Raw genomic sequence first — 27,149 nt, 5'->3', positions numbered from 1 at the left:
ATGAATTAAATTTCTAAATATATTATGAACAAATTATTAATGAAAACTACTTTTTACTGATTGTATGTTCTGAGTCCAGGGTTGGAGCTCTGAGAGGGGGCCCCTCTATAGTGGAAGCCCTTGTACCAGCGGTGGTTCGAGCAAGTAGTTGCAGGACTGCACCTTTATTACCTTTTACAAGCTGAGCCATATATATAGATACTCCACTGATTTCTAATGACCCGCTTTTTTCCCTCAATGGGGGATTGAATATTGTTAAAGTGATGGCTTGATATCTTCTAGAGCAGAGAGTGTTAAAATATTGAAGTTCGAGTAGTGAAATTGGTGGCAGACTTTAAAATACATTGTTGTTTTCAGCGTAATTTCTCCCTATACTTAAAGTGGGTTACACTTAAATGGATCACCAAGTATATTTAGGAAACTCATATAAAAATGTATTCCCCAGTTATTTAAATACATTCACAAGTACTGTCATTAATTCCATCTTACTCGTTATTAAAAGCTGAAATTCAGTAGGCTCTTCGTTATCCACGTGCGGATTATCCGATTTGCTAATTAACCGCGCACCTGAGATTTTAACATAAATTTAAAATGAATGTATTTTCCTTTATGGCCAAATTAATGATCTAAAAACAGTAATACATTGTTTTTCTTGTACAAGTGTATTACAAGTCACATTCTTATATCGAACAAATATGAGCTCCGGTTAATCGTAAATCCAGGTGATCGCCTCTACAGTACAGTGGTTGCATATCTTTACAACATTGGGTGGATTTTGATTTTGATTGGCGTGGCTCTGCTGCTATCCACTTAGTGGGCAGTCTCCTGCGCGGGAGCAGGAAAGTGTTATCACTGAGCACGCCCATCGATTGGTTGATCGTTAGTATTCGTTCTAAATCGAAAAACAATCAAAATTGATTATCCGTGGTCATTCTCCCCGTCATTAGCATGGATAATCGAGAGTCTACTGTATTTCATTGCCTGGACTTCCATGTATAATAGAAAACAGGACCTACGCTTCTTGGTAGAATCAGTTGTGCAACTGAAACAATACAAATACAAGAGCCTGACTTTCATGATGGTGATGCAGTCTCAACGGTTATTGTTTGAGATGCCACAGTGGAAAGATGTTAACTACCTTTCCTAGTATACAGAAGGTAGTGCGTTCCATCCCGAACCTCTCCGTGGTCACGTACATTTTTCTCCAGGTCCTCCGGTTTTTCCTTCCACATTTAGAAACATGTGTTTGGAGTATCTGGTTGCTAGATATTTCCACATGATAAGCCACTTCGTTCAGCTATCATTTATGGCCAGGTCGCTTCTGAAAAGAGCTATATAGCTCAGTGGGCCGTACCTTGGTAAAATAAAAATAGTGGAGTTTTAGTTGAGTTTGACAGTGTGATTTGATTTACTGATTATTGCGTTGATGTTGCAGTACGGATTATGGCAAAACTTACAAGGACATCACGGGAGAGATAGGAAATGGCATGATCAGAAATGATCACTCCATCATCTCTCATCCACTGAATCCACAACGGGTAAGTGCTGTATTAGCCCAAAGGTGAGCACACTCACAAATTAATCAAGCGGGATGGTTAGGTATGCGAAGACACCTACCTGAGAGAGATTCAGTCGCTCTACCACTCTGTAGCTTCTCACGGTTGTGTTGAGGAGCTGGCGACGACTCGCTCAGAGACGGAGGTGAGGTTAAGGGCTTTCGCCGTTTATCAAGGGCTACACAAGACATGGGAAGGGGTGAACCACTTCCCAGGGGTTAGAGGTCCCACTGGGTCCCAACACAGCTGGTTGCCCTGTGCTGTCTCCTCTGCACCGGCCGTGGGATCATCTAACACGGCCGACCGAGGAGCACAGCCACGTCCAGCCCTGGCTCCCCGTTTCACCCTCTCTCGACCCTTGACTCCAGCTCCGACCCCACTTACGTCACTGGGTCCCCCCTTTATCCACGAGGAGCTGTGTCGCACTGTCCAGTGCGCATGACCCCATGTCCCGTGACGCCATCGCGCCGGACAGCGCACATGACGCCACTACTGTCTTCTACTCCTCTACAGTTGTGTGTGTGTGTCGCTCCCCGATGTGTTGGCTTGTTGCACCATGCGTTGTTCGGCACAATGTCCGACGTTTCACTCCACAGTGCTTGGGAGCTTTTTCAGCAACCAACATTCAGTTCCGCTCGTTATGCACTTGAACACTGCCACTGTAGCTATACATTAAGCAGTCCCCCTTAGAATACAGTATAATGTCGCATATCCAACTCGCTAGTCACCGACGTTATTAGAAACATATGTGAAAGGTGTGTGGATATGTGTAGAAAATTATAATGACACCCTGCACGATTCGTTTTCTGGACAAAAAGTGTAAACTGCTTAACTTGACGAAATGCTTGAATGTACTTTTAGAAGTGAATGAATGTAATATTTTAACAATATCAGTACCCTAAGTGAAAAGGTCAGAATTAGGAACATCTATAGAAAACGACATGCACAAAAAGCTGCACTGTGTGGGGGCAGCTAATTGATTAGGGCTGACATACGGCAATAGGATGTGCGGCTGTGTACAGAGATTTGCTCATTATAATTGGTGTCGATTGACACTGTCTCTTTTCCTCCACGGCCCCCTCTGAATATACAGGTTGTGCTGCTGACGGAAAAGTTGGGGCACGTCATCCTCTACTTCCTGGTGACCTCCAACGACGGAGGTTTGAACTTTGAGGTCAAGCCTATACCGTTCGCTCCAATGACCAAGTTCTCGTTCCATCCGATAAACCCCGACGTTCTCGTGTGCATCAGCCTCAACGTAAGAACCTTCATGTGACCGATGTTATCGGATGCAATAGCCGAGTTTTTCGCGGTTGCCGCTGCTGTGTTTTCGTGTTGGACCACGCATTATCTCACGTGATGTCCGATGTTCCGCTCCGTGTACTGCAAGTGCAGCTAAAGTTGAGTAAGTGAGTCGATGTCCTGAAGAAGCTCCTCCAGCAAATGGAGAAAAATATCAGACATCGTGCCGAACAAAACGTGTGGTACAACCCGAAAATGCATGGGGCGTGCTGTGTGATTTGTTAATGGCTCTTGCATTCAGTCAGGTTTGGACACTTCATTTTGAAAGTTTTGCTCAAATAATGATCACTGAATTTATGTCCGTCGTACCAATTGTGCCATGAGTTTTGGCCAGGTTGTGGAGGTGCGCTTGCATGCAATTCAGCACCTTTGAGGTTGTGGTGCGCTGATCCTGTAGAGCTGGGTCGGGGAACCTTTTTTCTGCCAAGGGCCATTTAGATATTTATAACATCATTCGCGGGCCATGCAAAATTTAATTTATGTTGCTATGAAAAAAGCGCCTAAATTTATTGAATTTCGAGTCATGCGGTTGCCTTGGCAGGGCCAGACCAAATGATTTCTCGGGCCTTGTATGGCCTGCGGGCCGGACGTTCTCCACCCCTGCTGTAGAGGCTTCAGGAATTGCATACGTGGGACGCAAACAATTGCATAACCCGAAACCTGTACAGCAAATAACACTTGGCGCATTCATCAATATGAATACCTTATAAAGAAATACGTAGAAATAGTTGATATTTCAGCCAATGGTCCTTCATCAAAGAAGAGAGTTTGTCCGATGAATGTGTTTGTATATTTGGAGTTTGCATAGATTTTTCTCAGGGTTCTCCGTTTTTTCCGTCCACGTTAAGAATCAACATGCTTTAGAGTATTTGGGTGAAAGAAATGTCCACATTACAAGCCACGTCGTTGAGCTATTGGTGACCAGGTCGCTTCTGAAAATTAGCTTTCTAGCTTAGTGGGCCATACCTGCTCAAATAAAAATAGTTTAGTTTAATAAGTGTAGTTTATAGTTTGAGTTTATTTTTGCATAATTTGTGCTTGTACACCACTGCCAACCATGCAGCAGCAGAATCACCAAATGGTTTGTACAGCCGGTAGATCCGTTCTCTTGTCAAAACTTTCCCTCGTACATTGTCCACTGTGGTTGACTGCTGTGATTTGGTGGCTTTTCGGCCACGGTGACACGAGCCTCAAATTTTTGTGAATGCAGTCCTCATAGGATGCCATCTATGTATGTGTCGTGGACTCAAACGGAGACTCAGACGTACTGTTTGGTGACAACACATTTATGAATACCAACACACTAACACAAAGGGGTGACTGCCCCTTCACCAGATAATAACCTATGGTGGTGGTCCACCAGGCTAACGACGCTAACTACACTGGGAGTTAGCTACCACGGACGGGACCCCAGCTTGGGTCTGGGTCCCCGTGTTAGTGACTTGTCTTCCGACATAGTTCGTAGACGTAGAGTCTTGAGGATCACAACAGCAGCCGGTCCCACTGGGAGGACCGGCTTATAGCCTCCGTGGCGGCGCTCGCTCCGCCCCTAGCCACGACCCCCTTCTCGAACCCTTGAGGAGGATCTCCAACTTGACACGTGCTCCCCCCAGCCCCCCTTTGGGGGTGCCCAGGTCAACCAGAGTGCCATTGCCCCTTAAAACCCCGTTTCGGGGCCGGCACCCCCGCACTCCATCCTGTAGGGATGGCACTGCACGCAGCGCGTGGTGCCATTGGTTGCTGTCGGTCAGTGCTCCTCGAGCCCCGCTCGGGCCGGTACTGCATCCACCTTCTGTGGTGTCTGCGGTGTCGATACATCGCGCGCCGTGCCTCTCCCAGGCCGGCTTCACACAGTGACATGCAACGATGTCACTACATATGCATGTTGAACCGCACCGCACGCAGCCCACCGTGCTTGTAGGAGGTGGGGTGGAAGGACAACAAACTGAACACAAAAATCAGTTATAGCTCCCAGTAGCTTCCTAATATCGGAAGAGCATTCTAGACGGCTACAGAAGCGCATAAAAAGTGCACGATGCGGTGACAATCTTTGTTCGATGGTTAGCCAGAAGCTGACGTGAGGATGACTGGAGTTTACGCGTTGCTTTATGCTTCGTGACGAGATTATCAAGGTATTGCGGTTAATTTGTGGCAAGCATTTTGTACTGAGTGCGACCTATTTTCAGAGAGAAGTGTGCCGACTATGCTTTCGAAATTGAATCGAGCTGAGCGTGGCCTTCACAGTGCAGGCAGCTGGTGGAATTTAGCGTTCACTTTAATGGACGTACTTACAGTCTTGTGAATAAATTACGTGAAACGCTTTCAACACATTTTGAGATGGTGTTTTTTTTTTACTAAAGTCGCATTAAAATAAAGAAACCCAGTTTAAAATTAGTAGGTATTTGTGCGTGTATGTGAGTGACCAGATTTGTATAACTTTATCGACCAATGGGCACGAGTTTTGGGTGGATTTTACTTTCGGGAGCATCTTATAACTTGGAGAATACAGTAATCGTTGTGAACAATAACATTTGTTTATTTTTTAGGCTTCGCTCTTCATCACGAAAGACTTTGGGATTACCTGGCGTTTAATTTATAACCATGTCATCACATATAAATGGTGAGCCTCGGTTCTGAATAAGCACAAGCATTACAAAATACATTTGTCGTGTTTAAAGTGAAAATTAAACTCTTGAATCAAAATATTTTTTTTTGCCAGGATCAGTGGCATACAGCTCCATTTCAACAGATTAGGTTTTAGGCCACTTCACCTCATTTATCTTGGTAATGTTAACAATAAAATCCCCTGGTATTTCCAGTGACTTCAGATAACGATGTAAAAACATACATTTGAGAAAAAAACATTAAAGTGAGCCACTGTAAATAATGTAAACCATATTCGGCTCCCGAATGAGAATTGTCTTTGAGTTTGGGTGCCTTAAATTAAATGAATCCATTTGATAACACTTGACAGTATTTGTAACACTTGAAAGAGTTTGCGCATTCGCGTTTTATGTCCGGCTTTAACATTGGTTCACGATAACCCTCGTATAAAGATGACCCAGTACGAACTGAACGTCAATATTAAGTTGACTTGCTTTTTCGGGACATGCCCTATGAAATCGATGGGCAAATTTATGAAAGAGTTACCCATAACCAGTGCCAAAAGAACCCACCTTGTTTTGTACTGACCATGTGGCCGATGCACGCAAGCCCTCTACAACGGAGCCGCTATTTGAGCTCCGTGGTCTCAATGTGGTCTGCAGGCAATAATTCTCAAGAGAGATAAAATATGAACGGAACTTTAGTATACGGCTGTGTTGCTATGAGAGGCCTACTTTATAGAAAACCGGTAAAAAAAGTAAAAAATTGTTGTCCTGTTGGCTTATCTCGGCCTATGGACATACTGCCTCCTGCACACCTGGTGCAACTGCTTCCATTATCCCTGATTCAATACTCACAACGACATGCTACAAATTGTTACAAAAACAATGGCTAACCGTGGCTCTTGTTATTTGTGTTTTTCGCGTATTGTAAAAGTGTGGTCCGTAATGCAAAGCACAGTTGTCATCGCATTTAGTTTGCTATTCTTCTGGGTGAATGGACAATTTAAACTTTTACGGTAACATCTTGATGGCTATTTTGAAAGCTTACAGATTTTATGTTTTATATTTGCATAAGTGTTGCACGCGTGATTGTGCGTGCAATTTCAATTGATGCTCTTGTTCAGATTACAGTACATGGCGTGTGTCATGCGTGTGAATAATTAATGTCCTAATCTTATAAATCTAATAATTTTCATTCCACTGGAGTTTCTGTATGTGCTGCAAGGTCAAGACAAAGGCTGTCTGTGACGGTAGTGTTTTGAATTGAGATGCAAGTCAACGATTGCACCTATTTACATTAACAGGGCAGAGGATGGATCACTCTACCTTACATCGACGGGTGGCGACGGTCCACAATGTATGTGTGCCTTTTTTTAAACGCGTTACACGGTCATTCGCATGCTCACAATAATATGCAGAGAGTAAATAACACGTTCGTGATCATAGCATCGGTCCCACTGCTACTACAATGTTCAAAGGGTGATCCAATTTTATAGATGCCCCAACAAGTGTTTTGAAAGCGACGGTCCTTGTATCTCGAAGGAGAGTTACATGAGTTCACAAGTGAGATTGGTGGAAGATAAGTCGAGGCTTTGACATAAAATATTTGTTCCCATTTAGTGGTGGTATCGCTAAATGGATCACACTGCGTATTTGCCAATATAGACACCCACTATACAAATGCTGAAAAGAATTACCAAATATTTATATTGCAAAAGTGGTACTTCAGAATGAACATGTTAAACATTTTGGTGCAAGATTTCGTATTAATGTGGATCTTTAAGTATCGATTTACGATACACTGCCGCATGAGGGCCTTCCCACGCTGCAGAGCGTGCGGTTTGTTTGGTCATTTGTTTGGTAATCCTGGTAGGAACCTCCTGGTTACACCTGCCCACAGGGGATTATTGTGTCCGTCGTGCACCAAGCTCTCAAGGTGTATGGATATTGTGACTACACAATCCGCAAAGCTATCACCCCAACCGTGAGGAAGGAGCCATCTGAGGATCCAATCAAAAACATCACCTTGCCATACATAGCAGGGGTTACCAAAAATATTTCCAAAATCATGAACAAACACAAAATCCAGGTCAGATTTAACACAGTACATAAAATTCGTGATCTGATCCCATCTGTTAAGGACAAGATTCCTGACATGCAATATCCCGGCGCCTACAAACTAAGCTGTATCTGCGGCGGCAGTTACATTGGGGAAACTAAGCGACATGTCTCGGACCGTGTTCGTGAGCATAAGGCAAATTTGAAACACGGTGCGACCAGTACTTCTGCCGTGGCTGATCATTATTTTAATGCAGCTGGCTCACACGAAATTGATTTCTCTAAGACGATGATATTTGCAAGCCCACTGGCTATCAACAACGATTCGTTCATAAAGCCATCCATTTCTACAGATACAGACAATTTCAACCGAGAGGATGGGTACAAACTCTCGGCAATCATTGGAAAGATGTCATCAACCACTTTGGGTCATGACATGATTTGTGTTTTTTCTTGTTAAGGGAACACAGGTCAAGTCATGACTTGATTTGTGTTTTCCTGTTACCTTACCCCAGGGCACATATACCCTGCCCACTTCGTTCTGACACCCTTTGGCACGTTGTTTCCTCCTGAAGACGATCGCTTGTGTTGTGATCGAAACGTCTTGGTTTTTTTCTTCTTGGTTCTTTCGGTAAAGTCACGTAGAAGGGAAGTAATAAAATAATACAAATAAAACATAATAAAATAATTCTCACGACGTTTAGGCCACAACGCAAGCAGCCGTCCTCAGGTGAAGAATGAAACCCCACCAAGCTTGGAGCGTATATTTAAGCTGGGTTGGAGGGGGGAAGAAGAGCGCCTTGACAAATATACGCTCCAAGCTTGGTGGTGTTTCATTCTTCACCTGACGACGGCTGCTTGCGTTGTGGCCGAAACGTCGTGAGAATTATTGTATTATGTTTTATTTTTATTATTTTATTACTTCCCTTCTACGTGACTTTACCGAAAGAACCAAGAAGATGAATCCCTGCAGTCACGAAAGCTTTAAATCGAAAAGTCTTGGTTTTTGTTTTATTTTTATTCACTTTATTTGTATTATTTTTCTATCTATGTGACTTTACCGAAAGAACCAAAGAATATGATTTATTGCAGTCACGAAAGTTTTAAGTAAAAATTAAGGTAGTGTTCTTAACAAATGTGAGTTTTTTTTTATTGTATGTGCTTGTGCACCTCTAACGATGCTGCAGGAGCAGCATCACCTCCAAGATAATGTGTTGATTATTGTAATAGTATTTGTAAATTGATTGTTTCTGATCAAGATGTTTGTAATATTTGATTGGCAGACAACAAACAGTGGCTGCGACTGCAGAAGTCCATCAATTATGGAGATACGTTCTTGGTAATGGCCAGTGGAATTCAAGAGTTTGGAGTGGCCGGTCACTTCATGTACGCGAGTGTGCTTTATCAAAATGTGAGTGTCAAGGAAGTTTATAATTTAACAAGATATATCAATCTTAATCACTCGACAGGTCATTGTAATGGACACCTTTGTATGTATGTTGAACTTGTTTCGCACCGTACATAGCCAACCGTGCTGATCGGAGATATCCTTCAAAGACCTTGGGCTGCTGCAATACGGCCATACGACGATCTGATATTCACAATAGTCACATCGTCCATTTTCATCCGTAACTATATATCGTGATCTTGGTTCTTTCGGTAAAGTCACGTAGAAGGGAAATAATCAAATAATAAAAATAAAACATAATAAAATAATTCCTCACGACGTTTCGGCCACAACGCAAGCAGCCGTCCTCAAGTGAAGACCTGGTCTTCACCGTCGTGAGAATTATTTTATTATCTTTTTTATTATTTTATTATTTCCCTTCTATGTGACTTTACCGAAAGAACCAAGAAGATGAATCCCTGCAGTCACGAAAGCTTTAAATCGAAATATATATCGTGATTATAATTGTCATGAATAGATTTTTTTTAACGTTTTATTTCTTGACAACTTAGTTATCTAATGACAATATGAATACTGAAAGTTATATATTAATTGCTATTATCCATTCGAGTAATGCTCTGTCTGTAAAATGTTTTCCGTCGTAGTTTACAGCATGGATATTATATGAAGTCGTAATTTTCCTAGTTCATTTAATTATCTTAGTGTAACTGACAGCATGTAATACAAAAATGGCTATGGGTAGTCCTTAAGTTTAGCGAACTACAATTCAACAACTTTTAACTAATCTTTATTTGGACTGGAAGTTCAGAAAAGCACAAAAATAGTACATGAACCATGCGAAATACACAGTTTTAACAAATATTAGAAACTGATTTCTCAATGATTGTCATTTCGTGACATGTGCAAGTGTATTGTATCATGCAAAATAATATCATGGCAGCCCTATAAAGACCTAATACCAGATGTGATATTTTAACAGCACACCTTGATGGTCATGTGTTGACTGGAAGATTTGCAGGATATGTCAGAAGGAGGCAAGCTGGTGAGGCCTGGTGGTATCAAGAGCATTGCAAATGATGACCTCTGATTTTTGTCATTGCAGGCCAGACTAGCTTTGCACATCTCCATCGATGGAGGCAAAAACTGGAACATAGCCCAGCTGGCGCCCTCCAACGTGTCACGGGTGAGTGAGCACACAGCCAGCCGCTCTCTACTTATTTGCGTGAAGAAAAAGATTTTAAAAATGTTCTTCTTAGATCGGATGCATTCAATCTGATTTTGTCAGAGGCATAAGGTTTATATTACGGCTCTCATATATCTTGGTGACAGGATTACCTTGTGGACCAAATAACAGTCTCAAAAACTCTTTTTGTTTACATTTGACTCCGTGGCTTTTACCGGGCGAGTGTTTACACAATGTCTGGGGTTCAAATTCATCATCGGCCCAGTACTGACCAAAGCATGCAACAAATACAAACTACAGCCCCTTTGTCATTCTACTGCCGGATGAAGGCCTCCCCTTGCTGTGCGGGGAATCTTCTGGATGAAATGCCCCATACGAATGTTAATTATTATTGAGGGTTAATTGACCATACTTCACCATCGCGGTCAGTGCACGTTTGAAGGCGAGGGTGGCAGAGTGCAGAATAACGATATATTCTGTTGCGTTGCACTCCACTGCCCACAGCGCCCATCACGCCTGTGGTTTTTTTTGCATGGTGTTTTTCCATTAAAATACTATCCAAGCCCAAATTCCTGCTTAGCTTTCGCGGTCTGATGGTATCGAGAGCAGTACGGTGGATTTGGCTGTCTGTAGTTGTTTGTCCACCTATTATTTAATACAGGAATGCACTCTTTTAAACTGTGACCCTATAACTTTGGGCCTCCTACGTCTCCCTTTGCCAAATGAGGATGATCACATTGAGCTCGCTCGTTATGATCAGTGTGGTATTAGAGACAGCCCTTTGTCAATTAACTGCAAGATTAAGTCCTCCCCATGTGTCGACAATGGCGGTTATTTGACCATTCTTCATCACGTTGGTCAGTGTGGCTCGGTGAATCTTGGGGGTGGAAGGGGGGGGAATGTCCCAGGACCTGTTTGATATCGCTCATCACTGATGTCAGCGGCGACCTCGGACTCAAACTCAGGTCGCGGGTTGATATTGAACTGTGGTAACCATGGCTGCGCATCCATAAATACAGTAGTGTCTTTTTTTAATTTGAAATATTATAGAAAGTCCATGCCTGCATTTTGCTTGTGTGTTTCACTTTCAGATATATGCCGTGCTGTGGTATGATGAAGACATGTTGTTTATGCATGTTGATGACCCAGAAGGTAGGATATTGTTCACCACTGCATGTGTTACAAAATACTCATCCGTATCTTACCTACCCTGAATACAAACTGCATTTGGTAATATATATAATGATATTTCAGCTTGTGATGTAGCTTGGCAATCACAACATTCAACACACAAGCGTCACTTGAACTTTAATATCTTCTAAATGTTATTACAGGGCTCCGCCGAGTCGAGGCCTTTGCGCTAGCAGTGGCGTGAGCAATCAATTTCAGTGCTGCACCAAGCTGCTGTTTATGACAACAGCAGCTTTGGTACAATTACATGAGAGCCCATTTCTAAACGCCCCTGTATTGTCCTTGTAATTCAGTTAGTGTAGAATAGAATTAGCCCGCTTACTATTTTATTACACTCGTTGAGAGGCAAAATAAATTGTCGGACGGGTGATGAAAAGTATTTAGTGAGAATGCTATTTAATGCTCTACTTTCGTACCACATGCTTATTTTATCAACCGACATTAACGTTTCAAGTTTATTTTTGCTAAACCCAGTAATATCTCAAAACATCTGGTGGCGTGGTGGGATGCAATGGTGGCGAGATGTTAACTATCTCGCCTGGTGTTCAGGAAGTCGTGGGTTTGATCCCGACCCTGACGCCTGTATATTTTTAATTTGCACGTTTTCCCTGTGGTTGTGTGGATTTCGTTTTGAGTCCTCCGGTTTTTCTCTCCATATTTAGAATCAACATGGGTTTCAAGTATTTTGCTGCAATACATTTCCACATTATAAGCCACTAATTTAATCTGATCGGCGTATGCTGCTCACGTGGTATCTAAGAATACCTTCACTTTTGATGGATAATGCTGCTCTGGTGTAATGATTAGTATACTTGACCCGGCATGCCAGTTGAAACGGCTACCAAGTTTCTTAAATCTCCCCAACAGTTATAAATGGGCACAGCCACGGTTAGTCAATCGGCATGTCGTGCGTGGTGGGGGTAAGGTGTGAGGCCAGCGTAGAAGAGTAGGCCAAATACCATCGAGGAGCTGTCCAGAACTCTAAGTGCGGAGGCTCTTCTGCCAGCAGTCTCACGAGGAAGACATTGCAGGGCTGCACCTTTTACCAAAGGACAAAGTGCACACCTCTACGAGAGAGAGATACGTCCTCACTGCTACCCCCTTTGGCTGTGCGCAGTGAAGACCTATGGATCCATCTACACGTCGGACAGGCAAGGAATCATCTTCTCCAAGTCGCTCGACAGGCACTTCTTCACCACGTTCTTGTTCAACACCGACTTCACCCCCGTCGCGTCAATGAAGGGCGTCTACATCACCACCCGCATAGCAGAAGGTACGAGACCATTTAGTTTACTTCAAGGCGTTTCTAAAGCGTTTGTGGATTCGTACACGTGTAGAGTAATAGCGCCGGCTAGTGGGACCGCAGCGGCAGCTGGGGGGGACAGACAGTGTACACGTGGGGGAGCGTGTGCATAGAGCTGTTGGCAGAGTGGGGGAACTGAGGCAGGGGTTACAAAGGGCCCCATTTAGGAGGCACCTGGAACCGACTAGAAGGTTCGAGAAGGGAGGATTGTTTAGGGCGGACCCAGGTCGCACTGGGAGGATAAAAGGGGAGCCGAGAGCGTAGCTCACGGCTGTCAGGCATGGGAGTGGGCTCATCTCGTCGTTGCCGTCTTCGCTAGATATTGCACGGCCGGATAAGTTGTAGCTGTCTCGGTCAGTGTCGTCGGTGTTACACAGTTAGAGTTGTCTTCTTGGTTCTTTCGGTAAAGTCACGTAGAAGGAAAATAATAAAATAATAAAAATAAAGCATAATTTCGTTGTTTATTATATTATTATGTTTTATTTTTATTATTTTATTTTCCTTCTACGTGACTTTACCGAAAGAACCAAGAAGATGAATCCCTGCAGTCACGAAAGCTTTAAATCGAAAGTTAGAGTTGTGTTTAGGCTAGGCGATTAAGGAGAGTGTGAGGACGAACCTGTGAAGTGTGGATGTGCTGAATAAAGAAGGTGCCTCCCAGAAACCCTTGTTTCCGGATCGTGACACTACACACGTTTGGCTGTAAAGCGATGGGAAAGCTCGCTTTGCCTTGCAAGACTTGTATTGGTGTCCGTGCATGTTTAGCTCTTGCTGTTTTAATTGCTGCTGCTGCTACGTCCATTCTATTTGCAGACAACAGAGTGCAGTCACGAATCACCTTCAACCGCGGGGGGCAGTGGCAACCTATTTTGAAACCCAAGAACGTGGAATGCAAAGCAGATGTTTTGGTAAGTGTGTCACCTTTTCATTCAACCAGAGCCTGTTGCAGCTGAACCCATTTGAGTGTGCAAATTAGATAGTGGCCGACCCATCTTCATTTCGTTGTCTATGGCGAGGAGTCGATCAGCAGCGTTTACATGTTCGTGTCGAGGTTGGCGAATGAGACGGTGGACGTCTTCAGGAGTAGTCACGTGGTGGATATCTCAAACGCTGCCGGGGAATAAATGGAAGCAGCAGCGGCGTTTACCCCTGTAGTCCACGGTTTGAGATTGGTCACTGCAATTGTACCGTGAGCTACATATACTCAACATTCTTTCGGACCAATGCATCTCCTTTTATACGGTCAGATTCCTCTTTGCTCTTTGTTGGACATTGATGTTCATTCCTGTCATAGCTTTTAAAATCCTTTATATTAAGTTCACGTGCTTGCGTGCTTGCTTGCTTGCTTAGGACCGTGCAAATCTTTCGGTCGTTTTTTAACCCACTTCCCGTGATCCAATCGAGCTGACATTTTCCACACAGACTCGTTGTGCCAGACAATTATTGTTCGTGAAAAAAAATTCCCAAAATTTTACACTTTTTAGGCAAAAAAAATGTATTTTACATATATTCAAATAGAACGCATTCATGGCTTTGGCTGAACGTCAGAGTGTAAGAGCCCAGAGCGTAACCCCTCCACAGGCCGTGGCGGAGTAGCGCAGTTGGTAGCGCCCTTGCTTCCCATGCCAAAGGTCGCGGGATCGATCCCCGCGTCCTCCACAGGCGAAAATATTTTTAAATCCTTTATATTAAGTTCGCTGCCACGCATATAAAGGATTTATAGTGAAAAACTTTGTTTTTACGGGTTTACTTGTTCACTGTCAAATGGCCGTGAAGTTATTGTTGGCAGTTGTGCTAGAATGAGGGCCTATCGCTTGGCATTTTATTGGCTGTGTGTTTGCAGCTAGCATTAGCGTCCTGTGCTAAAGTAAATGTTGGCAGTAAATTAATTGATTATTCACATTTTCGCTAAGATAATCTACATAGTTAACGTTAGGATTTAGCAGTGTACATATTTGTAATATATTTAGAATTCGATAAATGGTATAGGTAAGCAATGTGAATTTAAATCTTGACTTAAAGCTTTCGTGACTGCAGGAATTCATATTCCGTGGGTCTTTCGGTAAAGTCACGTAGATGGTTCAAAGAAAATAACAAAAAACTACGACGTTTCGATGGCAACACAAGCAGTCGTCATCTTTCTTCCTGATGACGATCGCTTGTGTTGTAATCGAAACATCGTAGAATTTTACACGCTTTTATTTAACTCACTTCGTCTGTTGTATCCTCAAAAAAGAAATCTTGTAACTCAATTTTTACACACTTCCCAATATGCTATCGACTGCAAACTTCGTATAGGTATGTCATGCTGATGACAACACGATATTATATCATAAAAAATCCAAAACATATTTTAAACCTTTTTACACGCTTTTATTTAACTTACTGTATGTGTTGTCGTATCCAAAACTCTTGTAACTCAATTTCAACCATATTCCCAATGTCGTATCGACTGACAATTTGGTATAGGTGTGTCATACTGATGACAACACGATATTCTATCATTGAAAAATTTAAAATAAATATTTTTCAACAATATTTTTTACGGCTCTAATTGTCCACGCTCAACTCACGTTGCCTGTAAATCACCACGTGGTCCCTTACGTCACGGCAAGCCACGGGGAGCCACGCCGTGGGGCTGGGATGTGGAAGGAGGGGAGGGGCGATGGGGGAAGGAGGAAGGGGGGAGGGTCAGCTCGGACGGTACATTTAATTAAAACGTGTTTAAAAAAAAAAGTATATTTAAATATTGTATTGTTATTTTATTTGAACCATCTACGTAACTTTACCAAAAGACCCAAAGAAAATGTAAATTTTATCAAGTCGGCAGCAATATTGCAGCAGCCATTCGTCGATGTATGTGGGGAGCTGTGGCGTAGCGTGGTGAAGTATGATTAAACAACCCTATAACCATTGGAACCTCATTTGCCAGTAGAAAAATATGATAATTGTTTTTTTACCCTTTTATCTGGCAACAAAACTGACACCTTTTTTACGAGGAGTCATGTTTGCATAGACCACAATACCTGCAGTCATAATGCAAACAAAACACATAACTCTGATAATGTATGCACTGTCCTTGAAGTTGATTGGTCCACACCCGAGACAGCTTTCCTTAGAGCCTAGTCTCACATGGTGTTGGACCAGATGACGCCAAAACGCGCCTTTTGGCGATTATCAACCATTATAGAATGGGGAGGCCTTCATTCAGAAGTGGACAGACAAAGAGGTTTAAATTATAATGAATTTACTTGATACAGCAATCGTGCTGTGACGATTACATCTGTAGACGGAAGCTTGTGTTGCCTCCGAAACGTCGTGATTTTTATTTAAATTTTTATTTTACTTTTATTAATTTAAATTTTTTACCTACGTGACTTTACCGAAAAAAACCCCAAGAATATGAATCCTTGCAGTCACGAAAGCTTCAAATCTAGAATTATAATTAATTACTTTTATTTAATCCTGCAAAACAGGTCATGCATTTAATGATGTTTACAACGTTTTTTCTCTTTTCCCAGGAGTCAGATTGTGCCCTTCACATCCATGGAAAATACACGATCCTGCAGGACAACAGTGTACCCCAGCTACTGCTCAGTGAGCAAAATGCTATCGGACTCATTATTGCACATGGTGAGAATATGGTCACGCTGTTATCGATACGGTTTAATAATACAAACTGATTATTTGAGTAATCGAAATACCCGTCCGATTACTGTGTCAATTACTCAAATGACACAAACCGTTGCGTAGATTTATTACTTGTGAAGCAACGGCGCCTTTTGCCGTGAAATACACTTTTTACACATCCACATTAAGGGGCTTGCGTCCAAGTCTAAATTAGGGTTTGGTCGGCTTGTGGGTCACTCTTCGCTGCTTTCCAGGAAATGTGGGCGCATCGCTGAATGCGACTGAGCGAGACGTCTACCTATCTGAAGACGGTGGCTACACCTGGAGCCGAGTGCTGCAGGGCCCCCACTACTACAGCATCCTGGACTCAGGAGGGCTCATCGTGGCTGTGCCATTCAGCTATAGCCACACTCCAGGAGTTATTCAGTACGTGCACGTGCGTGCGTGTGTGTGTGTGTGGGGAGCGGTAGTGTAGTGGTTAGCGCACTGCGCTATGGACGTGGCAACCCCAGTTCGATTCCCGCTCACGGCCAAAATCAGTGATGATTATCTGAACCGGTTCTGGGCCTCCCCTAGGTCGACTCAGCCTCAAATAAGTACCTGGTGTGGTGTGTAAACATCGCCACTGGGGAGACAAAGGCGGCCGGGCGTGGTGCTGGCCACCCCACCCCTTCGTGTGCCGTTCTGGCCTTCATAGGTGCTCGCAAACAGCACTTGCTCGAACAGCCTATTACAGGCTATACGGGAGCTCTTTATCTTTGTGTGTGTGAGACGACCGAAATTAGCTCTAGTGTAAGCGGTTAGCGCGCTGTGCTATGTACCCAGCGGCCCTGGAAAGGGCGCTATATAAATCCGAAATAGAATAGAATAGACCCGAGTTCGATTGCTGCTCACGGCCAACACCAGTAACGATTATCTGAACCATTCTTGGGCCTGCCTGAGGTCGACTCGGCCTCAAATGAGTAATTGGTGGGGTGTGTATACATCATTCTAGAGAGACAAAGATGGCCGGGCGTGGTGCTGGTCACCCACCCCCTCGTGTGACATGCCGGTCTTCATAGGTACTCACTAACAGCACTTACCCCAACAGTCTGTTGAGGCTGTACGGGGGAGCACTCCCCCTCCTCCCTCCCATCTCTACTTTTGTTCCTCTTCCCTTGCCTTCGCTTCCCAATATAAAACCCCTACGTTCCCACTGCTCGCAGTCTCTAAGTGAGTGGGGGGGGCAGTGAGTCCAATCTCCCCCCCCCCCTTCCCAGAACCCAGGAGCACTGAGCTCAGAATTTCTGTATGGGCCCCCTCCCTCCCTTGTTTCGGTTCGTGCCTTTTACTGGGTTCTTGTAAAATAAAATTAAAATCCTGCCAGACACAGGGGCAATTAATTATTATTAACGTAAAAATCCGAGTCACTTTCCGTGGAGCAGAGTTGTGAGGCCGAAGTTGTGTATTTGTCATATTAAAATGAAATCAACGTGATAAATGAGAGAGCACGTGGATAACTGAGATGACCAAGCTCATGGGTTTGCTGAATTCCATACAACAGATACATATATAGATTTATAATCGATAGTACACCTACAAACAGCGCTGCTTAGTAATCCCGTGTGACCATATTCCACATGACCACTGGAGCATTACACGACTTGCCTCGTGTTCCCCGAAGAGGTGTTGCACGTGTAGAGTCGTGCTTCGTGATTACAGACTCAGACGGAGACCAGGGTAGAATGTTCAGGGCTGCTTGCCGTTTATTCACACCGACATCCGCACTCCTTCTTCGGTCTCGAGTATCCCCTACTCCCTGACTCTCGCCCTCACTCCTGACCCCCTCGACCTTTGTCCAGGCTACCCCGTACTCATCCACCCCTAGCCTCCTTTGTCTCTCTGGCCCAGGACCCTTTCTCCCTGCTACCTGACTGACTCCCTTTCTCTCTCTCCCCTTCCGGCCAGGTTCCCCTTTTTAAATCCTTTATATTAAGTTCACTTGCTTGCTTGCTTGCGCGCTTACGACCGTGCAAATCTTTCGGTCGTTTTTTAACCCACTTCCCGTGATCCAATCGAGCTAACATTTTGCACACAGACTCGTTGTGCGTGACAATTTATTTTCGTGAAAAAATGTTTCCTAAATTTTCCACTTTTTAGGAAAAATTTTTTTTCATATTTAATTTAAAAAACCAATGTGATAAAAATTAAACTATTACTCAAGAAAAACAGACATGAATAATAAAATAAAACCGATGCCATGCATATAAAGGATTTATAGTGAAAAACTTTGTTTTTACGGGTTAATTTTTTATCCCCTTAGCTCGGGCTCCTCCCTTTTACCTGGAGTCTTTCTACTTACCCTCCTCTCTCTCTCTGCCTTCTGGCACTCCCCTTTTTGCTTGGACCCCTTCCCGCGATTGCCCCTCGTTGGGTCCCCGCAGTACTCCTCTACACACGTGTACCCTACGCGTATGCGTACCACAGGTTGGGAACCACTGATAGGTAAAGCATTCTCTTTTGATTCACATCTTGGCGGAGGGCAATTTAGGCACCGGCTCACCGCCAGTCTGCGGCCCTCCAGCTTGACCTGTGGTTCCTCGGCGATCGTGAGATGCGCAATGTGCATGAACGACGCTGTATACAAACTTCTTAACATTGTTATTACAGTGTTATTTTTGGATGATTGGAGAGCTCTATGCATTTTTGCATGTTCCAATTAGCTCTGAAAAGATTAATATTTTTTTACCCAGGCTTAATTGCCAGCCATCTGGCAGCATTTGACTTGTGTCTTCCGAGTAGAGGATTTGAGTTTTCAGAATTTCTACATTTAAATGTTGATTTCAGACTTTTTTTTTTACTTTTATTACATTTATTACAAACCTGGTATTTGTACCAACACCAAACCCACTTGACATAGGTAATGGACCCCCCCCCCCCCCCCGTGCCTCGTAGCCAACTTAATTGCTTCCTGTTCTGTTTTTGTTTGTTGCTGACAGCTTTTCAACCGAAGCGGGGCAGACTTGGCACGAGTTTCTCTTTTCGCCAGAGAAACTCATGGTCAAGGGGCTTGTGTCAGAGCCAGGTGCCAAGTCCACCCACGTGAGTGTGTGGGGCCACCACTTGCAGATGACCAACCCAGTCCGCGTTGACCTTATCTGGGTCAGCTACACGATCGACTTCGGCATCCTGCTGAAACGAAACTGTAAGGATTCACGCAGCTTCACGTTCGTTTTTCACATTGCAATACAAACTGAAACTTAATCACTGCACATTCAGTCCATGGCTATGTCAGTTGAAATTTAAGTTTTAAGGTTTGTTTAATTACAAAAAAGAATTGTGTTCATAGTTCCATGTATGACCAGCCACAAGAATAGTGCCATAATACATTTTACGTTTGTCTCGAAACTGATTCTTAGATTTGTTATTCATAAGAGGTTTTTCGGTTAGATCGCGTAAATTTAAATGTTTCGTCAAACCAGCCACCACCCGACAGCCAATTAGTAAGGTTTGTCACGGAAACAAAAAATGCGAATTCGTGACTAGTAAATCAGAGTAGTAAACCCACAACATTTCCAATTCAAGTACGACGTTCCGCCGGTAATTGCAACCAGCGTCGGGTTTAACGACATATATATTTACATGATCTAACCCATAAACCTCTGATGGATAATATTGGTCGCGAAAGCCTACGTGTTACGTAATTATTATTTCCGTTGATTTGGTGTAGGTTGTAGCAAACGGACACAATGTGAAATGCAATGTTACGTAGCTTAGAATTTCAATGGCCAGCTTGTACTGGATACATTTTTTTTAAAGAGATTATGTAGCTAGCATTGTTTTGCCTCCTGAGCCAGTTTGCACAGTTAAACGTCTTTCCTGTAGCCGCGTGGTAATTTCTGTAGGGCGAGAGTAACAAAGTGCACCATATTTCACTGGTACCGAGGATTGTGACAACACTGACATCTTTTTTTAATAATAGTCCATTACGCATTTGTCCTTCCCCCGCACCTCCGAATAGTTTGGTTGGTTATGTAAGGCGCGAAAGAAGTTCAACATACATCCACACCTATCATCGTTACCAAATTATTTCCAATTTTTTGGCACGGTGATATTCCGGATTTCCTGTTTTGTATTTTGTAAGCCACTTTGAGATATTGTGATATACAAGTGCTTAACCCTATATTGAACTGAACTTCTTTCGCACCGGACGTAGCCCACCGAATGGCTTTTATATTGCAGGTGCGTACCTAGGTTGTGTGTTCCAGACTGTCTATTTTTCTAACTGTTTGTTTTAAAACCACACTTTCATTGTCAGACATTGTCAGGCACAAAGCCCTGGGTATGAATGTAATCTTGGTGCTGCAGTGATTCATGTGCTGCACTTTAATCCGCTCGACCTAAGTTTGATTCCCGGCCAATGCTAACATCGGTGGCGAGTGATATCTGAAAGCTCTCCTGGCTTGCGCTCCTCTTCCCCATAACCATCCCACGCTGACCGGCGTGATGAAGCATGCTCAAACAACACCCTTGACTTACAGGACGTAGGGAGGCCTTCATCCAGCAGTGGACTGAACTAGGACTATAAATGAATGTTCTGCTCTTTTTGAGCATTGAGGCGGTGCTAATCTCTTGTTTACAGCCTCGAGAAAGTGCTGGTAATTCCACATCCCTCTTGCGCACGTGAGTCTATCCATACGAGTAGCATTGTTGACCTCCCCACAAAGTGGAAGGGTGATGGGCTCTCAACCTTTCCGATTGCGAGCCGCTCGCTTTTCAGCTGAGCCACCTGGGGCCAAATTATTGCGATGGCTAAATGTTCATCAGCGGCTGTTGTGCGGTTCGTTCCAGGCACGGATGAAGACTTTGAACCGTGGTTGGCACATTGGATGGAGGATCCCACCAACCAGTCGAGCGGCTGTGTCCTGGGAGTCAAGCGAACATTCCACATGCTCAAGAAGAACTCTTCGTGTTTGAAGGGACCTGACTATTTTCCCAATGAGACCCTTGGCTACTGCCCGTGCACAGAAGAAGACTACATGTGGTGGGTTTATGACGATGCATGGACCCCCCCCCCCCCCACACACACACAGTGGGACACCACAGTGGCGAGATGTTAACGACCTCACCTCGTATAAAGGAGGTCATGGGTTTGATCCTGACCCTGATGCCTGTATATTTTGACTTTGCATGTTCTCCCTGTGGTCGCATGGATTTTTCTCCGGGTCCTCTGATTTTTCACTCCACATTTAGTAAAATGCGTTTTGAGTATTTGGCTGCTATACATTTCCACTTGATAAGCCACTTCATTGAGCAATCCATTTGTGCCAGGTTGCTTCTGACAAAGTGATATAGCTCCGTGGGCCTTACCTGGTACACGAAAAATTGTTTCGTTTATTGTGAAAATATAGCAACGCGCTTGACTGCAATGAGGTCCTGCGGATGTGGGATCATATCCAGCTCGCTTGAGACAGAGATGTGAAAATGTTGGATATGTGGAAATCTATTTTAAAAATTACAGTTATTAATTGGTCACGGCTGATACTTGATGGTTGGGTATACAACGTTGCACTCTAGAGGTTATCCTGCCTGAGTCCAAGTCCGGCCACGGCTAAGAAAGTGGGCAGAGTGAGGAGTTTGATTGTTATGGCAATGTTTGGAATGTGTGCAGCGGGGCAAAGGCTGTGTAGGTTGTGGAGAGGAAACAGAAATGACTTTGTATGGAATCACTCAAGGTGGCACAACGTTCATCGTCATCATCATCAGCATCTGTGAGCGCAAAAATGTGTTCAGCAAACACGCGGTACAACCCTGATAATGAGGCACTTGGGAAAGCTGTGTACAGCACAACCGCAAACAACCTACGCAGTAGTAAAATAAGTACCAGTTTATGGGAAGTCAACACTGGTACTCCTCGGGCAGTGTTTCTCTAAGTGTGCTCCCTGCACCACCACCAGTGGTCCGCGACGATCCTCCAGGCAGGCCATGTGGCTGTGATGCACAGGTTGATCCGGATAATAAGGACAATGTTTATTTCCCATTTGTTTTAAGGGGCCGTCCATAAATGACGTCACGCACCTGGGGGGGGCGGGGGGGGGTCAGACATTTGTGACGATGTGTGACGAGGGGGGGGGGTGTTTGAGAAATGTGACGTCACATCAAAATGCGCAACTTTAAATAAATATAGACAACACGTTCTACTTAATTAAATAGACTTTTTAATAAATGTTTTCTCCTACAACATCAGAGTGCATCGCCACATTAAATATGCACTACGATGACAATAGTTTAAAGCGATTTGATGCATGTTTTATTTGGGGGGGGGGGCATAGCTTAGTGACGTCATATTTGGGGGGTGGGGGTCTGACTTTTTGTGACGCCGTGTGACGAGGGGGGGGGGGGTAAAAAATTGTGACGTCATTTATGGACAGTCCCTAAATATTAAGATATTTCAGTACAAAAAATTAAGTAAGATAAACTACCCTGATTAAACTACCCTTAACCCTAAGAACTACATGCCCCACCCACCCCCCTAAAAATATCCTTATATCTACGTTTAAAAAAAAAATGTTGTTATGCTCCGGTAATATGAATCATCTTGTATGGCTGGTATTGAGAGAGAGAGAAGCATATCTATCAACCCATATTGTTTACCCGTATTCTTGTACAGAGAAATTTAGTTTTTAGGTCCATGTGGTGTACAGCTGTTTCAATGCGGGCAATTTTTCTTGTCTTTGTGTTTCTCCCTTGTGATGGGACTTTATAGGATGAACGGTGAAATGTATAAGGGGCACGTGGTGACCAATAAGGTCTGAATTGGTCTGTAATAAGGTAGGCACTGATAAGGGGTTGACAGGTTTGGAGAAGTGAATCCGTTTTGTCACCAAGGGTGGTGGTGGGGCTGGGTGGTCCGCGGTAATGTTTCCATCGGCTGAGTGGTCCACACGCCAAAAAGTTTCGAGAAACACTGGCCTAAGGGGATGCAAGCCTCAGCAATGGGAATGTGTTATTTCCACCACTGCTCCAGGGCTGTGAAGAGGAGATGAGCATTGCTTACACGCTCATCAGAGCAGAGAACTACTTGAAGTTTTTGGCTTCTTTGCCGTGACCTTCATAGTAATGTCTTTCCGTGTGACTGCAGTGACTTTGGATACTACAAAGATGGTGGCAAATGTTTAGAAGAGTGGAAATTCAACAAAACCTCGCTGTTCGTGTGCCTTACTGAACAAGAGCAGCTGGTCCAGACAGAGGGGTACGTTACAACGTTGTACTTTTGTCTTGCAATTGTAAGCAGTGTGAAGTTGGTTTGAAATTACAAAAAATATTTATCACGTGTTTGACACTGGATGGATACAAAAAGTGGTTTAGTATGCGTGACAAATTAGTATTACGTTTAGTTTTTTCTTGTTATTTGGAGTGGTATTTTCAGTAGCATTTCAGAGTATGGAATGTCGTTTTAAAATAAGTTAAATGCTTGAAATGGGGTGAAAAGATCTCGGTTAAAAATAGCAATCATCAGACTAAACTAAAATTGTCGTAATCCTAATCTGAATTCTGCAGTCTCTTTGAACCAACCAATAAATAATACACAGATCCCTGGGAAATTGTAAATAAGTTAGATGATTGGCAATAACTTTCATATTAACGTAACATGTAGATTTTCACAGCCAGTTTTATGATTCAGAATAGATATGTGGGTTAGGCCACATGTAACGATCTGGACAAATTTGTGTTGCAAGACCCTCCACCACCCGACTCGACCAAAGAAATGAAATTGTCACACGGAGCACAGGCGGTTAACAACGTGCAGATTATTTAAATTTTTCAAAATCTTCGGTCATTTGAAAGACCCTATTCTCACAGCAAAACAATTAGATACGACTGTTTCACTTGAAATTTCGCCAAGCATCAGAACAGTAAAAGTCTCAATCGCTGCACGCTAAATTAATATCTATTGTTCCATTAATCTGTCCATTCTACATTACAATATTGCTTTTTTAGTCAGTCTTTAAATGACACCGGGCCAAGTTCACGAATCATTTTGAACACGTCAAGGGGCAGTTTTGCAGTCGTTCTGCCATTGGATTGGGAGCATGTGTGGAGGTCTTAAGAATTCGGAGCGGTGTTGGTGAGGATTCTGGCTGCTGCATCTCATATCGTTCGTCCCGTGCATCAAGGTACCGCAAGGTGCCAGGAGACAAATGCCAGGGAGGGGTGCAGCACAACAGCACGAGGAAGGTGACGTCGATAACGTGCACGCACACCCTCATCAAACCCTATGTCGAACCCATGTTCACGACAGCGGCATCGTCATATAAGGTACGTCAATTTTACCCTTTCCCATTCCGACACATCTGACAGTTGCAGGGTGGGGTCCCGTTTACCGCTGAATCTTGGGACGCGTAAGCGGTTAGCGTTCGTTTTATTTAGAGAGGCATAGCGCCGTTGTTTTTAAACACATTATACTCACCGCAGAGAACTGTAGCGACATAACCGCACTATGATAGATGGTACCAAACTGTGCCACACGCCCTCCGGCATGGCATTGTGGGAGCCTCGGGGTACGTCTTCTGACCTCAAGACGTACCTAGAAAGTTATTTCATTATCTTCTTGGTTCTTTCGGTAAAGTCACGTAGAAGGAAAATAATAAAATAATAAAAGTAAAACATAATAAAATAATTCTCACGACGTTTCGGCCACAACGCAAGCAGCCGTCTTCAGGTGGAGAACAGGTCTGTCGAAAAAGGCAGAGTCTGAATGCTTTCTCGACAGTCTTGTCAGATCTCGGAAGCTAAGCAGCTCACAACCTGCACAGAGCTAGTGTGGGTAACCACCATACGTGCGCGACTGGTCGTTATCGGTTGTGGGGCTTACACGGTGGGCAGCAACAGAGGGCAGTGCAGCACAATCCATTGTTGTACTGCGCTTCTATGCCCCTGCGTTAATGCTCCCCGTCTTCAGAAACCCGCACTGACAACGAACCTCTAACGATACGCATGGTGCAGGGGAAGACCTCATCCGACAAGTGATTGTATTGTATTAATCACTGAATCATTTTTCCGGTGCAGCAGTTCAAACAATGGTGCAAAGTTCTTAAATCCCCCCCCCCCCTCTCATATCCACGCAGCGCTCTCGATGGGTGCGCCACAGTGTGTTGATTGGAAGCGTATTATTAAATAATACATATTACAATTCCTTATAGGGGAAACAAATGCTAATTAACTGATTACTAACGTAGCATACAATTACAATAACACACATTACAAATGATTACTAATCTACAACTCGCATCATAACAATTGCCTGATTACCAATCTAGTATATAATTACAATAACCTCCACCTCAAATCGTTGCACCTGATGAGTTAAATGATGATGTCACCCTGCTGCTGCTGCTCTATTTAAGACCGGGAGCAAGAGCAGAGCCTCACCATTCTGGCGAATTGCCCGATGATGCTGGATGCAATTATCAGCGAAACGTCGTACTCAAAAAATTGTAAATGTTGTGGTTTCACTCTTCAACACACCGGTGGGCTAAAGCAGTGAACTATTTGTCTTTTGTCAACGTGACACTTTTTTGCTGATTGGCCGTGTCGGGTGGTGGAGGGTTACGACACATTTATAAATGACGCGATCTAAACCCAAACACGTTGATTATGAGGTCGATTGTGGTGGGCAAAGCGTGAGCGACCCGCACCAATTTTTTTATTTGTGATTTGTTTGCCTTTCCTTTACTTTGCGCTCCTGTCGTGTTTTGTTTGTTGTTGTAACGTTCTTACCCCGTACCTACTGGACGTCTGTACAAAAACGAGCTTTGTAGCTCATCAGATTCTTCCAATATAAATAAAGATTTTGATTCCGATCCTATTCGACGACGTCTGGTTGGCATGGAAGATTAGGCCAAATACCGTTTAGGGAGGGGCTCTACAGAGCTTCCGATAATGGAAGCCCTCCTGCTAGCAGCAGCATGAGCGAGCAATTTTAGGGCCTACACTTTTACCGTTTGCCACCTATCGTAGCAATGGTGTGATGGTGGTGTTTGGTGTTTTGCAGCCAATCTCACAGAACAACCACGGAGGAGTGATCGCTCTCGTCGTTCTTTTCGTCTTGGTCATCATCGGCGCGCTCGTCGTTGCGGCGAGGAGGAGCCAAGCCTTCAAGGACCGGTGAGTGCTTAGAGCTGCGGCCTACTGTGCCTCCAAAGCCGCGCCAGCCTTCCACATTCCGCGAGGTCAACGGTGACGACGGCCGCCCCATGGCCGCTGCCCAGAGGTCGCAATCGGGTACCCGATACCCGTACCCTACCCGATACCTGGCTACCCGTACCCGGTCGGGTACGGGTACCCGTTTGTGACCCTGGTGCGGCCGGGTACGGGTACGGGTAGGCCGTGAGTCACTGGTGAGTAACCGTTTGTTACTCATTTCCCAACGTCTTGTCTTGTCTCACAATTCAAGTTCCTAGAATCAACCCACCCGCGCCTGGAACATGACTTCATCCCAGAGGTCGCAATCGGGTACCCGATACCCGTACCCTACCCGATACCCGGCTACACGTACCCGGCCGGGTATCCGGTACGGGTACAGGTACCAGTTTGCGACCCTGGTGCGGCCGGGTACGGTTACGGGTAAGGAATCAAAACCCGTTTGCGACCTCTGCCGCTGCCTCCTCATCCATCTCACTCCTGCACGTGAACGTACAATCGCTCTTCTCTTGTAGAGATAGGAATCTCGTCCGTGTGTTCTAAGCTGGCTGACATGAGTTCACATTTCCAGATGTATGTATGGTGAGCTTCTTTCACACCGTACGTAGCTAACCGTACTCATCGGAGGTGCGGGGGGGGGGGGAAGAACGACAACAAAAAAGATTTCCTCCCTGCATCTCCATGGTGGATATCTTCTTAGCTGGCTTCTCTCCGTTGTCTGCCATTCTGT

At 44.1% G+C, this 27,149-nt stretch overlaps 1 protein-coding gene across 1 annotated transcript in view; it reads left to right on the top strand.

Moving 5' to 3' along the window:
- LOC133356680 (sortilin-like) overlaps positions 1 to 27,149 on the top strand; it is a 50,160-nt gene that overhangs the window by 13,358 nt on the left and 9,653 nt on the right. The window contains 16 exon segments of the mRNA XM_061574319.1: positions 1,436 to 1,538; positions 2,650 to 2,814; positions 5,405 to 5,478; positions 6,769 to 6,821; positions 8,806 to 8,933; positions 10,033 to 10,113; positions 11,205 to 11,265; positions 12,422 to 12,577; positions 13,421 to 13,515; positions 16,129 to 16,240; positions 16,492 to 16,663; positions 19,216 to 19,421; positions 21,068 to 21,260; positions 23,358 to 23,468; positions 24,394 to 24,535; positions 26,271 to 26,383. Of these exon segments, the coding sequence (XP_061430303.1) occupies positions 1,436 to 1,538; positions 2,650 to 2,814; positions 5,405 to 5,478; positions 6,769 to 6,821; positions 8,806 to 8,933; positions 10,033 to 10,113; positions 11,205 to 11,265; positions 12,422 to 12,577; positions 13,421 to 13,515; positions 16,129 to 16,240; positions 16,492 to 16,663; positions 19,216 to 19,421; positions 21,068 to 21,260; positions 23,358 to 23,468; positions 24,394 to 24,535; positions 26,271 to 26,383 (1,965 nt within the window).

The sequence above is a fragment of the Lethenteron reissneri genome, chromosome 55, assembly GCF_015708825.2.
Source record: "Lethenteron reissneri isolate LAM-NWPU_2019-01 chromosome 55, ASM1570882v1, whole genome shotgun sequence".
NCBI classification, from domain to species: Eukaryota; Metazoa; Chordata; class Hyperoartia; order Petromyzontiformes; family Petromyzontidae; genus Lethenteron; species Lethenteron reissneri.
This window is presented reverse-complemented; position numbering and strand designations above follow the sequence as displayed.